Source organism: Lissotriton helveticus, chromosome 5_1 (genome assembly GCF_964261635.1).
Source record: "Lissotriton helveticus chromosome 5_1, aLisHel1.1, whole genome shotgun sequence".
Classification (NCBI taxonomy): Eukaryota; Metazoa; Chordata; class Amphibia; order Caudata; family Salamandridae; genus Lissotriton; species Lissotriton helveticus.
The window spans coordinates 1,337,069,956-1,337,092,607 of record NC_136065.1 but is presented as its reverse complement, the minus strand read 5'-3'; the positions used below and the strand labels follow the sequence as shown (position 1 = coordinate 1,337,092,607).

Below are 22,652 nucleotides of genomic sequence, written 5' to 3'. Positions count from 1 at the left end.
GGGATGATCCATGTTTGCTTAGGTTCATACAACACTCACTATTGTAGTTGGTGCTGTAGGTTTTAAGATTAAATTAGCTGGCTAGGACTAGTTGGGCCCAGTAAGCCTTGAATTCAATTTACAGCTTCTGTGGGCTGAGGAAAGCTTGATTTTCAGACGGAAGTGATTTTCTGCCTTCTCAGTTCTGATCTTGTGCATTTATCAAAATAGTAGGTATTTTGCTTTGTCAATTGCTAGCAATGCTGTTATGGTCTTTAACCGCATGCGCGCTAGCGGTTTTCCCGCTGCGATTAAAAAAAAACCCGCGTTACATGACGAGCTCAGCTCGTCATCCGCGTAGCGCAGGTTACGCCCATGACGAGCTGAGCTCGTCATGAGCGTAGAAGGGGTTAACAAAATGTAAATAGAGCGAGGACAATGCTTTCTGTGCAGTTCCATTGGGCGACTCCTTTTGGCGAAGTATCAACATTCTTGCTGTAGATCTGCAGCATAAATTGCGCATTTTAACAATTGGGTGCACACTGCTACCTGAAAGACTGCTGCAATGATCACTGTGCAATGGGTTGCAGGTTACTGTACATCAGGTTTTATATAATCTTGCCACAGATAGTGATATTGTGGGGGTTTGTTAGCATCTAACGAAGGGCATGCTCTGACCAGGATTGTAGATTGAATCTTACGAAGGGCATGCTCTGGCCAGGATTGGTAGCATCTAAGGAAGACCATTTGGCCAAGATTGGTAGCATCTAAGAAAGGGGATGCTCTGGCCAGGGTTGGAATCATCTAAGAAAGGGCATGCTCTGGCCAGGGTTTGTATCATCTAAGGAAGGGTATGCTATGGCCAGGGTTGGTAGCATCTATGAAAGGGCATACTCTGGCCAGGATTGGTAGCATCTAAGGAAGGCCATGCTCTGGCCAGGATTGGTAGGGGGGCAGAAGTTAAGCCTTAAGAGATGCCCATGTCTACAATGTGGCCTGCTATATGTGTTTAATACATTACAAGTTGGTTCATGTTAGTTAACAGGTCATGGGCCTGGACACCTGCCTTGTTTCTGACCAGGATATTGAAATACATTCAAGATTGCTGGACTTTTAGAGGGTAGATTTATGACTAGATTCATTATGTGCCATAGGGATTTGGTACAGAACCGAAGCAGTGTCAGATCATCACTACGCTCAAATATTTAATGTAATCCAAAACGCTATTAAGTGTGGAAAGAGGGCAAGTAAGCGCTTCACTGGCAGGTATCCCTATTCAAACATAATAAGTGCCAAGTCTCATCTCTCTCATTCACTCTCCTGTTACAGGGGACGATGAAGTGCCTTGGCTTTTGAACAAGGTCTGTGTTGAGCCAAGGATGTGCACAATGTGTACTGTGCTACCTTTGGCCATATGGGTGGGATAAATACAGTAGGCAGTGTTGTGTGTCCGGATAGTTGAATATTGACAAGGAAGTGCTCTCCTATCTCCGTATATTCTTATGTGAGACTAGTAGGTGGAAAGGAAAGATGGAAGTTAGTAACATTTCCTTGTAGTAAGCCTAAGAGGCTTGCACTTTCCTGGTTTTGTTCCTCTGCGTCGTCAGGCCACACTGTCTGCCAGAATATTCTTCTTTGCACCCCCTGTCCCAGCACCTCACTGGCACAGCTCAGGTGGATAATAACAGTTCAGCCCCTCTCAATTACACAGCACAGGGAACCTTGGGGGGAGGCAGAGGCGGCTACAATTAACACATTAGAGCTAATCACGACGCGTTCCTGCGCTGCTCACAGGCCCTGCGCCAGGGTAGCATTTACTGCAGGTAATAAGCGGTGCCATTAGCTGCACGGTAATAAATGGTTACATTTCCTCTCTTAAAAGGGGACCACCCAATTTACCGAAGCCACTCCCCCACGCCGATCACGCTTTGCAATGCTCTATTCTACACTTTGGTGAAAACATACATTAATACAAGGGAAGGAGTGGAAACACTTGAGAGGGTGGGGTATTTGAAATAATGTATACAGTCAGTACCATAACATGATGTAGCTATACGTGGAAGGCAGCATATACGTGACTCTACAAGAATCACCTAGTGACTTTCGGCTTTAAACCCCTGTCCAACAATTTCCACAGCTGTAGAGGCAGTCCCTGGTTTATTCTCCATTCACTGGGAAGTAGTAACGCTTGTTATTTAAAGCGCTTTGACACGGCAGAAGAGCTTAATCAAACACCATACAAAAATATTATAGAGTATTAAGACTGATTCATTCTCGGATTGTGCACAGTTTTTTTAGTCAGACCAAAATATTCTGCGATGGTCGAGCTTTTAACCAACCTTAACCCGGACAACTAACCCATCCCAACAAAATAATGAACAGAAAATACTAACAAGGTCCACAAATTTAACAGAGGTTCAGGAACAAGGTGCGAAAAAAAAGTTAGAACTGGTGGCCGTTCGTTTTCACATCTGGCAGCGGCCCACTGGAAAATCTTACCCTTAGACCCTCGTCTGACTGATAACCATGTGTGGTTTAGTAAAAAATTAGAAACATGCCATTTTAAAGATTACAGTATTTCAGCAGTTGATCCAAAATCTAATGTTTAGTTCTCACAGCTGGAAAGATAGGGAGCTTTCTAGCGCCCTGATATCTTTTCAAGGATGAGTGTTTGCGCTTTAAAAATAAATAATTAAAAAAAAGCTGTCAAATATCAGATGCCAGCGGAGCTACAGGAGCTGCTCTGTTATCTCAGACGAAGAGTTCCTGAATAGGAGCCCGCTGGTTGCCAGTTTAATCGCAGAACTTGTACAGACACAATTAACACTGGAATATTTAGCACCCACTTGAAGACAATGGCTGCTAATTTACCCTATCCCAACATTGCAATATATCTCATTTGTTTATTCCTGATTTATTAAGAGCGTTCTGCCCTCAAAAGTGCAGGACTCTAATAATATTACCACTCCTGCACAAAGAGCTATATTGCTTCATAATACAGCCTTGAGCCGAGACGAAGGACACATGACAGAGGAAGTCGGCATACAAGGAGCAGTACAGTTCTCACCTGAATACTATAACACTATAACACATTCTAAATGGTAGTGGGAACTGGAGCAGTTCAAGGTAACACTACCCAGCAGCTCCTCAACTTAAGCATACATAAACTAAAATAGAACGGTTCCACACAAACGAAAAAAAAAAACAACCACGCACTTTATCGACAAAAGCCGAAAGATATGTATTAGACTGAGCATAGCAACAAAAACCATACGTCAATTTTCGGGAGTCCTTGGGGGCCCACTTATGTTACCGGCAATGGTAATTTGCGATTTATTTATGGAAAATTACCCCCAGATTCATCAAGAACACATTTTGCTATTCCTTAATAGCGAAAAATACCGAATCGCTATTAAGGAATAGCAAAATGCTATTCATCAAGAAATTACTTACAAAATAGCGATTTCTAATAATTCCTTAATTGCGACTCGCAAATTGCGAGTCGCAATTAAGGAAAATTTCCCCATTCATTCCTATGGAATGAATGGGAAGACAATCTCAATTTGCTAATCGCAATTAGCGATTCGCAAATTGAGATTGCGATTTCAAGGGTGCAGGGGTGTCCAAAGAACACCCTGTTGCACCCCTGAAATTGATGTGTGCACATATGTTGCACACACACATGCCCTTAGGGCATGTGTGTGCGCAACATGAAACTTTGAAAAATGCACTTTAGTGCATTTTTCAAAGTTTTTGCTATTTACCACGTAGTTAGACTTCGCGGTAAATAGCGGCCCCAGATTGCGAATTCGCAATTTTAAAATGGTTAATGAATTGCATTTAAGGAATCTCAAATTGAGATTCCTAAAATGCAATTAATCGCAATTTAGCGATTTCTAGATTTGCGATTTTTGCATTTGGGATGATGAATCCCAAATGCAAAAATAGCGCTTGCAAAGGGCCAGATTCTCAGAATCTGGCCCTTTGCGAGCCGATTTTAGTTTGATGAATCTGGCCAGTAGACTATTATTGGAAGCACTGTTTTTCTAGCGAAGCATACCACTGTCAAAAACATACAATTGAAAATACTCCCTATCTAATCCAATTAAAGTTGCTGTTAATGCAGTCATACGTTTATTGGAGACGACCTAAGGAGGGAAAAAATAGCAAAAACTGACAAAGAGGATCAACAAATGATTTTTGTGACAAACTACAGTTGTGCAAGCAATAAAGTGAGAAACATCATAAATAGAAATTGGCGACTTTTGAATGACACAGGATCTGTCCAACTACCAAAACCTATGTTTCGTTTTAGAAGGAATCGTACGATTCGAAACAGACTGGTCCATACATATAGAGAGGAAAATACACAAAGACAATTGACAATTATTAATGCCCCACTACCAGTAGGAAAATTTGCACGTCGCATGTGTAAGAATTGTGACAATATGATGAAAGGAGAGAAAGTAGTTTATAACAACATAACACATAAAATCAACCACTTCATCAACTGTAAAACTAAAGATTTGATCTACCTGATAATATGTCCTTGTAACAAAGGGTATATAGGAGAAACATCGAGGGAACTCAAAGTCAGGATTACAGAACACAATCTGCCATAAGAACGAAAAAGAGGAATGCCCCGCTTGTGGAGCATTGGATCACCCATAATCATACCATAGAAGAGATTAAATGGTGTGGTATTGAAGTCATGCAGTATAGTGCAGAGGAGGCAATAACATAGTGAAAAGGAAAAAACGAGAACAAATCTATATGTCTCATTTTAACACCTATAGAACCGGTCTGAACAATAAAGAAGAATGGGAAAGATTAATTCTGTAATATGAATAGTGTGACAGTAATGCAATCACGAACCGACTACCAGCAAATGATAGATACATAGTCAACGAGGTCCCATGAAGATAATATCTTTCACTGCCCATAATATTAGAGTAGGAACTACAAGGGGGGCTTGAAATGAAGCAGCAGTGTATAAAAATGTATCTAAACTGTTGATATATAATTTATGATTAGTTAAACCATGTAGCATTGTACTATAGAATGCAAAAATCGGATATGGTGATCACGTTGATATGATTGTTTTTGTATAAAATGATATTTATGTGTTATTTAAAATAGAATAGTCAAATCATTGGGTATTAGGCAAAAGAATGCAATAATGGAACACGATGATTGCGTTTATATGACTATTTTTGTATAAAATGACATCCATGTTTGATCATGAAAAAATTTATTAACGTGCAGTATGGACAACAATTGAATCACTAAGAAAAAGAAAAATAGCGAGTTTGAGCCCAATCTAAGATGGCCACCATAGAGAACGACCGTGTCTTAATTTACCTCAGGCAAATGTAGAAATAGCGTTTAATTATGAAAATGAAATACCCTATGTATAGAGTAGTGGCATGATTAATATGCCCTTATGGCAGTAAGATTCATTAGGATCATCATGTGTAAAGGGGTTGTAACCTTTAAGTTCCGGGCAAATGGAGCGCTTGAGCCGATAAATAAAGATCCCTCCCGGAAGTAGTTCTTTCCGAGCTATTTCTGGAACAAGAACGCTGAGAGCAGAGAGGCGCCGTGGAACAAACATGTACGCCCGTCGGACAGAGTACGAATACACTAAGCGCTCTCGATGTATAAAAGACATTGGCTGCTATGGGAAAAACGAGCGATAGATATATAATAGTACTAAATAAATCAAACAGTTAAAAATATAGAGAAACCTTGAATGTTAAATTGTGTATAATACGACAGTGAGGCCACTAGTGCAACCTCGATCATGCGCTCTCTGATCATGGAGTAACATTTACGTAATTTTAGTGATACTGCCAGCAGAAACATTAAATAGTTCTGCTTTAGCTTATATGTGAGTAGAAAAGGGTAAAACGTAGAAAAGCTCCAGCAATATTACACACTTTAGTATGGAGTTTCTAAGTCGCTGTGATGCGTTAACACATAGCCCCAAAAATCGGCTAGTCCCAAATATCGGCTAAAACATTAAGCACTGAAGAATTAAGACTAACATATGTTAAGTATGGCAGCGCATTAGTAGCGGAGTAATCGGCAACTGTTTAATTCAAGGCTCAGCAGTAATACACTGCCTTAAAATTGTAGGAAATAGACATATTTCATTGTATTATCACCCGTATTTTAATTCCTAGATCTCCTAGAACTATTCCAAAGGAAGAAGGACTGCCCACATAAAACATAAATAATGAGGATGAAATTATAACGTATGGGCAATACTATTTTTCTGGGGTAAGTGAATGATATACGGATTATTATAATAATTTACGAGACAAGTTTGAATCAAAACGGCCTCCTTGAAAGAGTACCCATTCCTTTTTCAGAATATTTACCACGAATTGAGAACACGCCTCTATTTGTAACTCAAGATATATGAGTATGGCTCCAAAAATACAGCGGTAATTGATTACACCGTAAAGACAAGACAATTAATTTGTAAGGTAAATATACACTGCAGAAAGGATATTACCATATTAACGTTGTCCCAAATCGGGAGAGATGTAGAGTGAGGAATATAATCTAAATCTATCTACTATTCACTCTCTAAGGTACAATTAGACTAACCTGAAGACAGACAGAATCAAAAGGTTTATCGATCCCTGAAGAAAATCTGAAATTGAAGAATCAGACACTTGTAACAAACCAATCAGGTATTAATATCTTCACTTGTAGAGGTACAGTTATTTATGCCGCCTTCTCAGGTTAAACAAATCTATCAGAATGAGCAAAACACATAGTATAACATGGCAACCCCGAATTTATATAATCTATAGGATGTATGTGGGGGTCTCTTAATAAACTGAAAAGAAAGTTGAGTTGGTCCAACAGAATTTTTATATCACAATGACTTTATAGATTAGCTATAAAAATCCACAGATTGCACTAGGTATTTAAAATGTCACTTTATTTTTTGTCTAGATTTTTAAAAAAACGTTCTCGTCTTGATGAAGGTGAACAGATAAACTACACACCGAAACGCCGCGTTGACTGTTTTTATGAGACTGTTTTTTATGAATGTAATATGTCACTATGAGATAACAGAAATAATATTGTTTTTAGATTGTAACCCATTGGGAGGTCTCTTTCAATAAATGCATTTTTTATTTTACTTTACTCTAGACGTGATTTGTAGTGCACTGTGAGATCAATAATACTAAGAAACATATAGATAGAATAACTAAGGAGTCATAATACCTTTAAAATAGGTGTATCCAAGGACACACTAGAATAGGGAATTTAGCTTTTTTGGGTGATAACCCCCTCCCTGACAGCAAATACAGGGGTACCTTCCTCCCTTTTTTGTTTTGTTTCCAGCAGAACGCCCATGCCCACAACTGACTACTTTCCCCTTAACGTTCTTTCCCCCTTATAATATATATGGTGGCCAGCTGTATAGCCTATGTCCATCTGCTGCAACTGTCCTTTCCAATGCTGTATTGGGTGTTGTGATTGGTGCTGTGGTTCCTGAGATTACCCGCCTCAAAGGTTTGGGCTCTCTCTTTATTATATTAGTATAGATTAGTATAGATAAACCTGTTACTGATAGCAGCAACAGCCTGGCCAAGAGTTTTTCTACATTTGAACGAGAAATGGTTAAAAATACAGGTTTCTGTAGGGTTCTAAAGAACACTGTGAAGTGGTCCCAATTGCTCACAGTCGGCAAAATATATGGACGGAATATTACAATGAAGAAAAGGGAAAACTCTTTCCTAAATAGACGGAATATGAACTATATATGGTTAGAGATGGGGTGAAAGTAGCCCTTGAATGGGAGTTGGGCCCTGGACTAGTTGTTCTTACTAAACTGTGATTTACAGTTTGCTGGGCATAACTGGAGAATGTAATCCAACACACTTTTTTTTGTTTTCAAATTCTTTGGTTCGATCAGAACTGTAATCACAAGAAATGTGGCTGTATTCTTATTGCTTATGCCAAAAATAAGTTGTTGGCGACGTGTTGATAAGCAATGTGCTGCATTACTGATTGCTAATTTCGTAATAAACTGATACATAACTATTTTGCTTTTGGATTAGTTCTTAAAACGTAAAAATAAGAAAAAACATATTTAAAAATTCATTTGATTACTGTTTCACCGTACATATATTGTTTTCATTTATTATTGAAGTATTTTTCTTTCAAATGGCTTGATAATTCAGCGAAGGTATAGCAGACTCAAGGAGACCGAATTTCCGCTACTTCATATTACACATGTGAGCATGGAATTTTAGCACACCACTCTTGATTTCACTGAGGAAAAACAGTGTTATGCAGTGCATAAGATTGTACGTATTATACATGTGTGTAGAAATACCATATACATATTTCATTTTCAATTGAACTGTGCTCTGCCACATGAACTGTGTGATTATAGAGCATACTTCCTTAACCTCAATCTGTTTTAACTGACCCTACCAACCTATAGTATGCCCACATCATCTTACCTCAGTCTCACTTCAATGCCTATAGACAGTGAGAGTAATGCACATTTAGTTACCTCAGCCTGGGCCACAATCTGATGCTTCAGGGAGTAGGGATGGAGTAAACACGCCCATGCTTCATTCTTTGCTACATGCTAATAGATGGGTGGGTTGAATTGGTGTGATACTGCCCATCTATTCACTCCATTCCCACTTCTCAGCTATGACAAGGAGCTCCTTGGTCATGCATGCAATAGGTGCTCCATCTCACCTCGGTCTCCTCTTCGTTGAGCAGAGGCTGCGCATAGGATTGCCGCTTACGGACTAGAGGGTCCACCAGCATGAGGAAGGCCATGTAGAGTAGGAGAGCCCCCACTACTGCCAGGTAAAGGATGATGATGAACTGCAAAATCAAGCACACATTACACTTTTCAATATTATTGAGTTGTAGTTACCTATTGCACGCTTGCTTTCCTCCTTTTCAAATGACACATTGTCAGCTAGCATCCATTAGAACGAGTCTGATGGGAGTAATCCAGTCCCTTACCCTCATTCTATGCATGCGGTGGTGCTGGCTTCCATACTCAGTCTCAGTCATCATACTTGGCATATACAAACAATGGTCCCAGTCAGCACTGAGGCCAAACTACCCAGGTGAATGTTTGTGCTCCCGTGATCGAGGGACATTCATTCTGAGCACATCGTCCATCCCTCCTGCTGGGGCCTCATTCTATTGAAATCTTTCACAGTTAACGACTTTCATAGAAGAAACTATTGTTTTCAAAGGGATAAGAAGGGCTGAATACAGAGGTAGTGGGTGTGTATGCCTTCCCTTTTCTTTTAGTTACAACATAAGTGGCAGAGATGGAAACTTTACTCACCCAAACAGGAAATTTACAGCAACAGCACTGCAAATCTCTTTCACAAAAAATAGTTTTGTGGCCACACTCAAAAACACCAGTATGAAGGGTTACCAGGAATGTGCCTCAGTAATAGGGCTACGGGCCATAACGCGATCGAGGAAAGTGGCCTCTTTTACCGCATTTAGGATTAAACAAAGCCATAAATGGGGTGGAGTAAATCCCTTAAACCCCTGAGAACCAGAGAAACGTGTGCGTTAAGGACAGCTACGGACCTATACCTTATGGTTAAACATTCTTCCCTCTTTTACACAAAAAACAGGTGTAGTGTGGACAGCACACTATTTTGTAGGTTTCATGTGGCGTGCATGTGTGGTTCATGGTGGACATACTGTATTTTAGGCTTACTACAAGGGACTTTCAGTGAGCCTCCTTAAGACATTTGCTTCTTTTGTTATGGAACTTTCAGCCACTCACTGGCTCACCACATTATCAATGAATTCTTGCCTCTGCCCATAGAAGTATACTACACTTTCTGTTGACTGTATGGGTAGACCATTCTCTCTCCATTGTAATGCATGAGGGATTTTTTTATTTCTGAAATTTGTAGAGTGGCCCTGTAGCAATGTGCGAGGGCTGGTAAAAGGATCTAAAAAATGGATTGAACGGAAAGTAGCCATATTTGTCCACATGCCCTACTCCTCTGCGATCACCCTCCCACCCAGCTCCTAGTGCCTCTAGTACGTCTATCTAGATAGAAAATGAAGAAGGGTGCTGTTAAAAAGTCTCCCCATGTACGTTTCACTTCCACCTTAGTGGGGTAGAAGTGACAAAAAGTCAAAGTGCACTCACAGGAGACATAATGCTTCAATTACTTACCGGTCATTGCATTACTCCGAGTCCTTCTCTCACTTAGATTTCTCAACATATGAGGCCTTTGTGCCTCTCCCGACCCTTTCCCAAGCATAAAAGCCCTTTCGCCCCTCTCCCGACCCTTTCCCAAGCATAAAAGCCCTTTCGCCCCAACTTGCTTCCGGTTTCGTCAAGAAGCCCCTAAAAACACAGTTGGAATTGATACACAGGGCAGGGAGGGAGGAATCTACGTGAGTGAAGGACTCTTGAGTAACATCATTAACAGCAGGTATCAAAGCGTTACCTCCTCGTCCCTCTCGCTTAGGTTCCTCACCAAATGAGATGTACCCAAGCCAAAGAAAAGCCAGGACAACTGAGCAGATTGCAGAAACAACACACTTTATTAATAAAAAGCAAACTGCGGTCACCGCATAGCAGACATAACCCTAGACTCATAAAGATCCCCCCTGACACTCAGCAAGGGAAGTCGATAAACCCCAAGTTGACCGAACCTGAACTCACCAAAGTAGAGGGAACACCAAACTGGGAATAGGCCAAAGCAATCAGGGGTCGAACCCATCTGCTCTAAGTTTGAGTGGCAGGTTTCAGGTCTTTCTGATCAGGCCCAAAATTAACAAACAAAAAGGACTCGTGCATGAATGCCTCCACCCTCTCCAGATAATTCAGAACAGCTCTCCGGTAATCCAGGGAATGCACACTAACTTCCACCGGAGACTGAGGGTCTGGACAGAAAAAAGGCAAAATAACCTCCTGTTGGGCATGAATGGAAGAGTTCACCTTGCAACTAAAACCAGGGCCTGGGTGCAAAACCATGTGATCCTCAAGGACCATCAGGAATGGAGGCCTACAAGAAAGCACACCCAGTTACCCAAACCTCTTTGCCGAGGTAATTGCCACCAGAAAGAACACCTTCAATGTGAGAATCCACATATTAATGGAATGGAGAAGCTCGAAGGGAGGATAAAAAAAGGCCCACAAAATCATAGGAAGGTCGCAGGCCAGATAAACTGTAGATACTCTTAGGTTATACTCTAAGGTTTTCCTCTTAGGGTAAAATCCTTTGAATAACATAGGCACCAGACCCTGAGGGTTTTCAAAAGTGCCCGAAGGAGAGCCTGAAACGCCCTAATAGCCACCCATTGCAACTTCAAGGTTGAAGGAAGAAGTCCCAAGGAAAACCGATCTTGCAACACCTGAGAAAGCCGAAGGAGGCAACAACTGCTAAGTTCCACACCATTTCTAAAGGACACCCAATGATAAGCATAGGCAGCCCTACTGGATGGTCTTCAAGAGGCCTGAGTGGATGTGCAGACAGTGACAGAGCAACCCTGAGTAAATCAAACCTGCAAACAAGGGACTCGTCCTGGAGAATAGGGAAAACCAGAGGAGAAGGAACTGTGGTGACTGGCACTCTGGGCTCCTCTTCATCGTCACTAGAAATGGAAAGCAGGAGAAGCGGGTCCATGCTGGAGCCATCAGAATTACCTGAGCTCCCTCCAGCCTCACCTTGATCAGAAAACTCTGGATTAAAGGGAAATGAAGGAAAGCAAACAGAAGACCTGCCGGACCAGGACAGGACAGAGCGTCTATCCCCCAAGCTGTAGCCTCTCTCATCCTGGTGCAAAAAGGGGTAGAAAAGTATTGAGGGAAGACACAAAAAGACACCACCTGACACCCCATCTCTGAAAGATCTGAATGAACAACAGGGGGGAGAAACAAATGTCGTGGGAGGAGGGAATGCCCTGGCTTAGCAGGTCCGGTCGAGAGTTCAGGAGACCCTGAATATAAACCGCCGTCAGAGAAAGTAGACCAGTCTAGCACCAAGAGAAGATCTGATCGGAAATGACCGACAGGGGCAACGCCCTCACCCCCCACTGGCGGATGAGATAAGACTTTGCCGTGGTATTTTCGGTCTGGATCAAGACAACCTGGGGCAGAATCGAAGGAGAAAAGGCCCAAAAAACCAAAAGGATGGCTTTGAGCTCCCGCCTGTTGGCAGACCAAACTCCTTGAGCAGAACTCCAAAGACCCTGGACCTAATGGGAAGACATCCAGGCACCTTACCTCTTCTTGCTCTTATCCGTAATGATCACCACCGGAGGGGGAGGACACAAATAAACTACCTTCCAGAGTTGTAAGGGGTCCAACCACCAAGCCGATTCCTGTCTCATGGTCTCTGACACCAGGGGAGGGAGAGTCATATCCTGTGAGGCAGAATCCCAGTGGTGAAAGAGGAAGCAAATCCACTTGTTCAAATGGAACCAAGTCCATGGAACTAAAAACACAGTGGCTGCCAAGTCTCCTTCAATCCGAAACTCTAGAAGGGGAAGTCATCAGGAGATTCAGAACACAAGACTGAATCTTCTGCACCCTGCTGTCTGGCAGTGTAACCACCCATAGGTCTGTGTGGAATCGGGACTCTTTAAAGACCTGCTCCTGCTCCGGGAACAACTAAGACTTCTTCGTGTTTATGAGGAATCTGTGAGATGTCAATGTGTGGACCACCAGGTGAACATGTACCATCACTTGAGGGGCAGACTTGGCAAACACAAGCCAATTGTCATGATAGGGCAGAAGACTTGTACCCTGCAGATGAAGAAGTGCCATCAACGGAGCCAGAACCTTCATCCAAACCTGTGGGGCGGATTTCAAACTGAATGGGAGAACAAGGACATGGAATTGGGAGCCCACCCACCTTGATTCAGAGAAACTGCTTATGGCCTAGCCAGATAGGCACGTGCAAGTATGCATCCCGCAAATCAATGGTTACCAAAATGTCTTGTACAGAGGCTAGCAGAATGATTCTTTGCAACGTAACCATGCGAAAATCAACAATCCTGATCGATCAATTAAGCCTCATGAGATTGAGCACAGGCCGATAGCCTCCTGACACCTTCTGGACCAGGAGGGACAGGAACAATTGCATTTTTGAGCCGTACGGCCAAACCTCCGTCCCATAAAGCCTCTCTCTTTACAGGATCCTTGGGAACAGGAGTAGGGATGCACCCCGAGTTGGGTGGCAGAGAGAACAATGTCCAGAACCCAGCGATCCGTGACAGAGGTTTCCCAAATATGGACAAAATCCATGAGCTTCTCTCCCACCTTGTCCAAAGCCGGAAGGAGGGAGTAGTCAGGAACGCTGACTGGCCTTGCCTGGCAAGTACCAGCCACGTATGTCTGGGAGTTCACAAGACGGGTCCAGCAAAGGCATGCAGAATAATATTTAGAGTCCTTCTTGGGATAGTGCCTGGTCTCCCGAGTCCGGGATCTGAAATTCTTACCAGATGACGACTGACAGTACCCTGAATGTTTCTTATTCTTGAACGATTTCCTCATCATGTGGATCAACCGATCCCTAAAGGGTTTAGGACCATCAAATGGAAGCTTCAGAAAGGAGGCTTTTTCTGATAAATCCACCTTCCGATCCCATAGCCACAGATTCATCCGGGCCATCACCACGGAGCTGAAGGCTACAGATGCATCTTTGATAAGATCTAAGAAGTCATCGGTCAGCAGTTTAGATTATTGCTCCATCTGAACCAAAAAGTCAGACAGATCAGCCTCCTCTTGCATAGCTTCAGCTAGAGAGTCAAAATTCTTGACCAAAGACTGAGAAGAGAGCGCCGCATAGAATGCGGCCATTAACACCAGATTTGTGGCACCAAACACAGCTTCAAGCTTGAGTCCACTTTTTTATCCATAGGATCCGCTGGTGAATAGTCTTCACTGTTCAATGGTGACTTGCCAATCATTGAAGCCAAGACTAAATACACGTTAACGTATGGAGGGAGTACAGAATCCACCTCCTACAAAACATAGGATTTTTGGAGGAATCTAGAAATCTAAAACAGATACAGCTCTTCCTACCCCAAAAGATACCGCCGGTAATCTTAAGGTGGAGCAGAAGAGGCTCGGCAGCAGGCTTGGTATATTATGGAAATAGCCCCCTGGCCTCATCAACAGCAGGCGGTGAATCAAAACCCATATTGTCCCTGATATGCAGCAAAACAGCGCCATATTCATCTCAGGAAATAAACTTACTCCCAGTCTATCAGGTAATGAGTCACTTTCAGTATCAGTGTCTACATCTTTATGCACAGATGCCTGTGTCTTAGGATTGGAAGCTTGAAAGCCAAGGCCCTCGTCACCACTTCATCAATCATGGCCTGAACCTGCCAGCCTATGGGCCTCTCAGAATCATCAGGAGAATGACCCCCATGTCTCAAAAGTAGCTCTCCATCCTACCCTCAGAAGAACAGGAGGGAGAATGCTGTTGATGATCACTCCTTTGTCCCTCCATGTTACAATGGAAAAAAAAGGAAAAACTCGTTCTTAAATACCCCCTGGAAAACTCAACAGCCCAACGGAAAAGCCACAGACCAAGCCCTCCAATACACCTAGAATAAAGAAAAACAAATCACGCAAAACTATAGCCCCGCTACAGACTTATAAAAGTGTCCTTCTCACCTGCAGGACTGCTCAGCAGAGAAGCGCACCCTGCTCCTGGCTGCACCGTAGAAACGTCCCCAGGAGAGGCACTGCACTCTTCATCAGGGGCGGCCTTAGGCATGTGCAAGCTGTGCACCTGCACAGGGCCACCAAACCCCAGGGGCCACCACGCCAATATATATCCTTAATTACCCCCATTTGTAACTTTAAAGCTCCCTTGAGCAGCGGGCTGACGAGCCTGGGATCCCGCACCTACGCGCCTGAGTGGTACTATACCTGGCAGATATTGGCAGCCATCGGCAACCCCAGTACACGGCCTATCCCTGCTGATGAGGGGTAATACCCCGAAACACGTGTCCAGGGATGGCGAAGACAGCGAAGATAGCAGAAGATCGAAAGATGATGCATCGCGAACACTTTACTACATTGACCAGAGTCCTTAGGGGCGACACCGCCGGTGTGTGAGTAGTGTGCGACCCCACCCCCATTTGTAACTTTAGAGCTCCCTTGAGCAGCGGGCTGACGAGCCTGGGATCCCGCACCTACGCGCCTGAGTGGTACTATACCTGGCAGATATTGGCAGCCATCGGCAACCCCAGTACACGGCCTATCCCTGCTGATGAGGGGTAATACCCCGAAACACGTGTCCAGGGATGGCGAAGACAGCGAAGATAGCAGAAGATCGAAAGATGATGCATCGCGAACACTTTACTACATTGACCAGAGTCCTTAGGGGCGACACCGCCGGTGTGTGAGTAGTGTGCGACCCCACCCCCATTTGTAACAGATTTTTAGCTTATGTGTTTTAAGCCACACATTTTATTACATCGAACACACTTTTGGAGAGACCCCCCTAGTTTTTTCATCCCACTTAAAGCTCTGAAAACACCACCATATCACAGTCGCCCCACGTCCAGGCACTGTGCATCATGCATGACTCATGCCTTCCACTTTTTCAGATTGCCTATGTTCCGGGGCATAGTAAACCCTGCCCCACCCCACCTCTTGCTTTAGGAACTACAGCGAGGGTGGAGTTCTTGATGGGTCTCATTCCTAATGTGAAAAGGTGAGTGAGTAAGTGACGGGATGGGTGGGTGAAGGGATGGGTGGGTGGATGGATGGCTGGATAGATGAGTGAAATGATGGATGGATAGATGAGTGAGAGGGAGGATGATGGATGAGTGAAATGATAGATGGATTGATGAATTGATAAGTGAAAGGGTGAAATGAAAAACTGATAAGTGAAAGGGTGAATGGATGGATGGATGAGTGAAAGGGTGAATGTACGACTGGATGAGTAAGTGAAAGGGCGGGTAGATGGACAAAAGGATGGAGAGATGAGTGAAGGAGTGAAAGGGTGGATGGATGAGAGAAAGGATGGATGGATGAGAGAAAGGATGGATGGATGAGAGAAAGGATGGATGAATGATAGGTTCAATGGATGGATTCATGAGTGGATGAGTAGATGGATGGGTGGGTGGATGGAAGGATGGATGGCTAAGTGAAAGGGGAATTAAAAGAGGAAGGGGATGGGTAAAAGGATGACTCAATGGGTGAAAGGATGAGTGACTAGATGGATGAATGAATACGTGAAAGGGTGGCTGGATAGGTAAAGGGCTGGAATGAGTGAATGGATGGATGGGTGGAAGAGTGGATGGATGAGTGTACGGATGGATAGGGTGAAAGGGTGGATGGATGGATAATGGATGAGTAAAAGGGTAGATTGAGTGATGGATGAGTGAAATGATGGATGGAAGAATACGTGATGGATAGGTTTGTAAATGGTTGAATATGGACATGGATGGGCACATAGATGGAAGGACAGAATGAATGGTGAAAGACTGAATGATGGATTAAAGTATGATTACACATTGTAAGCCCCATTATCTTAAGCAACATTTCCTATACAGTGACTTTCACATTTATATGAGTGTGTTGTAACGCACTCCAACTCTCTGCCCCTCATACTTGGGATGAGTAGTGCTATAGAAGAAATTAAATACACATGAGAGAGGGTCTATGTGAAGTTGAGGGGCGCCATTGGAGGGTGGTAGCAAGGCCAGACTGGCTGGACCGGGCATCAGGCGTTTTCTCTGGGAGCTGGAAAGGTGGGGGCGATTTTGTTACCATAAAAAGATCTACAAAAAGACCTGCACATTTGCTTAAAGCTGCGCGCATACTGACAAACCCTAAAGTGCACAATTGTCTCAACCTAATATAAACTTATTTTCACTTGTACTTTAGTGGTTGTCTATTTACTTACATATATACTATTGCGCAACCTCCTCTGATGTGTCATTAAAACTTACCTTTTGTCCTGAATTTTGACCTCTTGTCCTGAATTTTTGTCCTGAATTTTGACCCTTTGTCCTGAATGTTTACACTCACTGTCCCGAATTTGCACCCACGCCAGTTGGTCACCCTACATGTGACTCACCTTGTAGTCTTTTGGTTTATTTAACATTTCCTATATACTGATTTACACACATGATTGATTGCCTCTGTGTAATGTGTGTGTGATGTAAAGTGCTCGGACACCCTACACTGGTATAGGTGGCGCTATGTAACTAAATACATCTGAGAGAGAGTGGTTATGGAGACTTTAGAGGGCACTGTTAAAGGGTGGTAGTGAGTGAGTCCGAGGGGGACGCCAACAAACATTCTCGCACAGGACGCCACCAGTGCTAAAGTTGCGAGTATGCTGCAGCTGAGCATGTACACAATCAATCAATCAATTTGAATTTATAAAGCGCCTGGTTGCAAAACCTGTGCGTCCCCGCCCTGCGACAAGGTCCCAGCAGATAAAGAAGGTAGAAAGAAATCAAACAATGGAATTATTCGTTGGAAAGAGCCATGTCTTAAGCAGTCTGGAGACCAAAGGAGATGAGTTAGAACTGAGACAGAATAATTCACCAGAACAGCAACTCACTATCTCAACCACCCATAAAAATACCAGTTTTGTTATGTTTAGCGCCTCGGAGGGTGAGGTGCTACACCTCACCCTCCGAGTAGCAATGTGAATGTAAGAGTAGGAGGGTTGCTAAGGGGCCACCACGTATGTGTGACATTTGGGTTGATTTATTCCTTCCCCTGCAGGTAAACTCAGAGTCATCAGTGCCGGATTAACCCCTGTGGAAGCCCCCAGACAATCGAAATTTTTCTCCCCCCCCCTGCAAATTATCTCGGAATACCCAATGCACCGGATTTTTTTTTTACATGCTGCCAGAAGATGAGCTTTTAAGAGCCAAACTGTTATGTGAATCTGATGTATCTGGTTTATGTACTTTAAGTTGTTAATGGGTACATTACATTAATACAGTATTTTCACTGTAGAGTCTTTAATGTAAAGTTTTAATTTCTTTGAGTTGATTCATTTTGTTCTCTTTCTAAACAATATTTAAGAAAGCTTGATTTAATTTTTATTCAAAATCAAATCATTAATATTTTGATCCGTTGTCCCGGGCCCCTAAATGGAGTGGGGCCGACAGGCCGGTGACCACTTTGCCTATTTGGTAATACAGGCACTGCATGTTTCAGTATAGTAGCTGAGTCCATCAAGAAATAACATTATTAAATTCACTCTGTCTAAGAGGCTGTAAATAATGGACATCCAAAAACTCATGGAAACTATTTCAAAATTCTGTAGTTATCAGAAAGTGAGGATTGAACTTCTGAAGAAATAGTTAAGGCGTACATGTGGCAGAGAACAAGAGTCCTGAGCGAGCCTGAGAAAAGACGGGATAGTCCAGGCTAGGCAGGCGAGGAAAGAAAGTCATCATAAAAGGAGGTGGATGAGTGGGTCCCCACCCAGGTGGTCAGAAAATATCCCCTCTGAGAGGAGATGGGCTAGAGGTGACCAGTGTAGACAGCAGAGTGCAGGATACGGCCTGTAAGAAATATGCCTTTTAGACTAGCGAGGAGCAGGGCCCGGATTGGTTGATAGAGGGAAGAGGAGGATATGGGCCAAAATTGCAACAGGGACTCTGGGACAGAAGGGGAGAAATCTAGAGGCAGGCAGGGACGACAGTGCAGGGAGAGAGGACACTAGCGGGGAATGCTAGCCTAGGGTTTCCCATTTTGAAGGGCAGAGGACAATGCGGCAGGGTATCAGGAAGGGGGTGAGGGGTTCCTGTGTGATCAGCAGAGGGCAAGGAGCCCCCTTAGATGTGGGCACAGTATTCGTCTGAGCCCAATACCTGGCAAGCCCTCACAGGACGACACTAGAAGGCTAAAAACAGTCTGCCTGTACGCAGGTGGGTGGAGGTTGGTTGGGAAGAAAAACAGATCCTGCAGGTGAAATGCCGCTGACCGTGCGACCCGCAGGGGAGCATGGGCGGGGCAGCGCCTTAGTCCCACACGACTGGCGAGCAGAGCATCCTGTTTGCGCCCCTCCCTGTGCCCACCTCCTTATCACAAGCCAATGGGGAGGGCTCACCTGGGAGGAGGGGCGCCCTTCCGGTATTTAGCGCGGCAGCGCCATTGCTCGGCCTCTCTCTCCCTGCGGCATTCTCCCTCGGCTCTGCACTGTTCGCGCGTCGTGTCGCGTCGACGGATCAATTTTAAAAAGGTATGTGGCTTCCAACTGGCCTCCCCCCGGCCCCGTCCCTGGGCATGACCAGGTTGATGGGGCCCTGTGGTGTCGACCACGGGGGAGGTTGGTGGTGGCGGTTCGTGGGCTAGGTAGACGGTCTGGGAGGGGGCAATGAGCCGTCTGAATGAATTGGTTCGGGTTAGTTAGGAGGGAGAATCCAGTCGTAGGCGGGAGTGTTAGTTACGTAATTGACCGGCATCGGATCGTTTCGATGCTCCCGAGCTTCCCCAGCAGATGGCGCATTTCAACTTCCGTTAACCCGGTGTCGGCGGACACAAAAGGCAAGTGACGCACGGCCGATTCGTAGATAGTGGCGCTAGTGGCGCTAGCCTCTGGTGTCGGGGACTTGAGCGCTCCGCCTCTCCGGCGGCCATGGGGCAGTCGAGGGATTGTGCTTACTGGGCTTGGACATTTGTCTTCGATATTATGTCCTGGACTCAATGCGGGGACACACTTTTGCCCTTCGCTCCCTGTTGAGATTGTGTCCGGGACGTCCGGGACTCAATGCGGGGACACAGTTTTGCCCTTCGCACCCTGTTGATATTGTGTGCGGGACTCAATGCGGGGACGCAGTTTTGCCCTTCGCTCCCTGTTGTTATCTCAGCACCCTCGGTGCCCCCTTTGGGGTCATTACATTGTACGGGCCTTTCTCCTTCTGCCCTGAGTTGCAGCAGTTGCAGGCGGGATGGATGGTTCCCCCCCCCCTCTCTCGACAGCGAGTACTGCGAGGCGGCTTTAGTAGTTCCGCGATTAAGGTTCCATTTTATAGGATGCACCTTCTAGGGTAGCAGCTTAGCTACCGAAGGGACAGATTTAGCGCCTTAAGTCAGGCGACATTATCGGAGCTCGTGTAATTCTCGGCGTGGGTGGCGCCATATCCGGCCGCCATTACACGTTGATTTTAAAGGATGGACATTCGTTGGGGTCTGTAAGGGCGTTAGTCATTGAGACTATTCTACATCTACGCAGCAAGCCTCTTTGCGGTTAAGCAAAACTTTTATGTCTACGCAGCAAGCCTCTTTGCGGTTAAGCAAAACTGTTATGTAACGTTGATTTAGCCCAACATGGCCACCTTATGGTTCCTCTTGGAACCGCAAAGCTTGGCCGTTTCTATCGGCTTTGCATATACGTTTCCTAATGACCAGTAACTCTTATTTAATAACGGGGGTCATCTGATAAATCTATAAATGTATGTAGAACTCCCTAGCATCGTTGATTATTGCATTATATTAGTGCTGTAGCAGTATCCAACATTGCGGGAAGATTGTGTGAAATTACGTTACGGACAAATAATGCAAAGCTAGCGATTCGCGCTATATTTTAGAACGCTTCATTTCACTACCCCAACAGTAGTCATGTCCATTGTATCGCATCATAGCCCATGGTCACTCACTGCACTACGGGTTTCGAAACCTCCCTATGGGTGAATCTCAAGCGCTGTCCCAGGTCAGGTTGCTCGCACTTGGGAAAGGATTCAACTCTCCGCCACCCTTTCACTTTCAAGGAGCTCTATTAACGATTCCAATGCGTTTAGCAGCAGCGCCTCGGAAGCGGGGTTCTGCACGTAAATAGCGGAAGGTAACATGAGCTGCTTTGCACTACGGCTGTGCATCAGCCCCGAAGCTATCGCGGGTATGAGATTAATAATAGCTGCCTGGTGCGTAGCTCAAACTGGTCCTGACACCAGCCGACTTGACTTAACATAAATGAATCACGGTTCGGCAAGGAACGTGCGGTATTATCGCATGGGGCAATCACAGCGCGACAGGGAGCGTGTGGGTTTCTACACCCCCCACCCTCTCGCTCCCCCGGGGCCCGCAGGGCCTGCACCAGTGAGAGCTGAATGATTCATTTCGTGCTTGTGCACTGCATACGAGGGACCGGCTGTCTTAATTAGTTTAATTGTGTCCCAGCACACACAGCATTGATAAATGTAATCCTGGAGTTGCCATTACCAACATGATGGTGGCATGGCCTTCATAATGACGCCGCCGGGTCCCCAGCAGTGCTCACGTATTGCCTGCCCTGCGCTTAATCCGCGGCAACAATAACCCTCTAGTGGGGCTGAGCTGTGAAGCCCCCTAATGGGAGCAGAGTAAACGGTAACTCTGCAGTCTGCGCGTGAAGCCATCCGCTCCACCTCTTAAAGGGTGAAATGTATGTGGGCAATTGGCATGTGAAATGTAAGCTCCGAGGTTCCCCGTGGGCCTGTGGTGAAGTGGTTTCCCGTCGCTAAGCGAACGAAACAGGCGCGCAAAGCGTCCGCACCACCTGAGACCACATAGAAGCAACGCGGGCCCTGTCTTAAAAGATAAAATCAACGTGGGCCCTGTCTTAAAAGATAAAACATAGACGCAATGAATCTTCTGCTTGCGTCTCGCGCCGCACAACTCGCTCTCCTCTGCAACAGAGATCATGGCTGCCATAATTCTGGCGCTATGTCTTCGGTGTGCGTGGGGCTGGGAGGGATGAGTGCGCCTGCACGCCGCCCGCCGCTTCCCGCCTGGTATCATCACTAGGGTGGATGCTGGACCCCAGCCCGCTGAGGCGACCGCTCCCTCCCAGTGACAGCTTGGTGATGGTCAGTGCAACATTAGGGCCGGTGTGAGCAGTAAGCGGGTATGCGGGGCATTAGAACAGTAATGAGCCACAGCGCATGAGGAAATCTCGGAAAAGGTTGGCCCGGCAGAAATACAGGTTTACAAAAAGGGTGGCGCCAGAGGGATAAGGTGATGTCACTCGCGAGGTAGTGTTGAATATTTGTTTACCTACGAGCGCAGTCCTGCTTGCACAGATAACGGTATGTCACCTGCGAGGTGGGTTTAATGTTGGTTTCACCACGAGCCTCATTTGAATGCATGCAGTAAAATTCAAGTTCAGTGGTTATGCACTGTAGCGTGGGCGTCGGCCCGACACGCCCGTTGTACACTTTCGAGCGGCAGAGACAGGTAAATTGTGAATTGCAGTGTACACGATAAGTAATTCGATGTTGTTTTTCAGGTCACGCCCGGGAACACGTCGCAAGGACTGGCAGCCGCTTAGGATTAACAAGTATATCAGCAGGTAATTCATGGGCGCGATTCAGACAGTGGTTGTGTTAGTAAGGGGAGCAGGGACTGGTCAGCACTGCTGATCCGGTTGCTAGCAGACTCAGCAAGGAGTGTGGCTGCCCCACGTGTTTTATTGGCAGTTGACTGAGCAAGGAGTGGCACAACCTCACGTATTTTCTCACCCGTAGGAACCCAGAAGGGCAGAAGCCACCGTGATGAGCGCCGCATTACCACAAGATGGCCTGTGGGTGGAATTTCTGGCAGTTGCACAGTCTAAAGGGCCCGCATGGGCTCAGGGTTTCATCGAGGCTCGTAGGCTAGAGGAGGCTGGCCGACCCAGCGCCCCTGAGGACGCGGCAGGCCTCTCAGGAGAAGGGACGCA

At 45.1% G+C, this 22,652-nt stretch overlaps 1 protein-coding gene across 2 annotated transcripts in view; it reads right to left on the bottom strand.

Annotated features, from left to right (window-relative positions):
* TMEM9 (transmembrane protein 9) overlaps window positions 1-22,652 on the bottom strand; it is a 245,839-nt gene that overhangs the window by 94,593 nt on the left and 128,594 nt on the right. For both annotated transcript variants that reach the window (XM_078641248.1, XM_078641247.1), the window contains exon 5: window positions 8,719-8,850. In XM_078641248.1, the coding sequence (XP_078497374.1) occupies window positions 8,719-8,850 (132 nt within the window). The remainder of the gene's footprint in view (window positions 1-8,718; window positions 8,851-22,652) is intronic.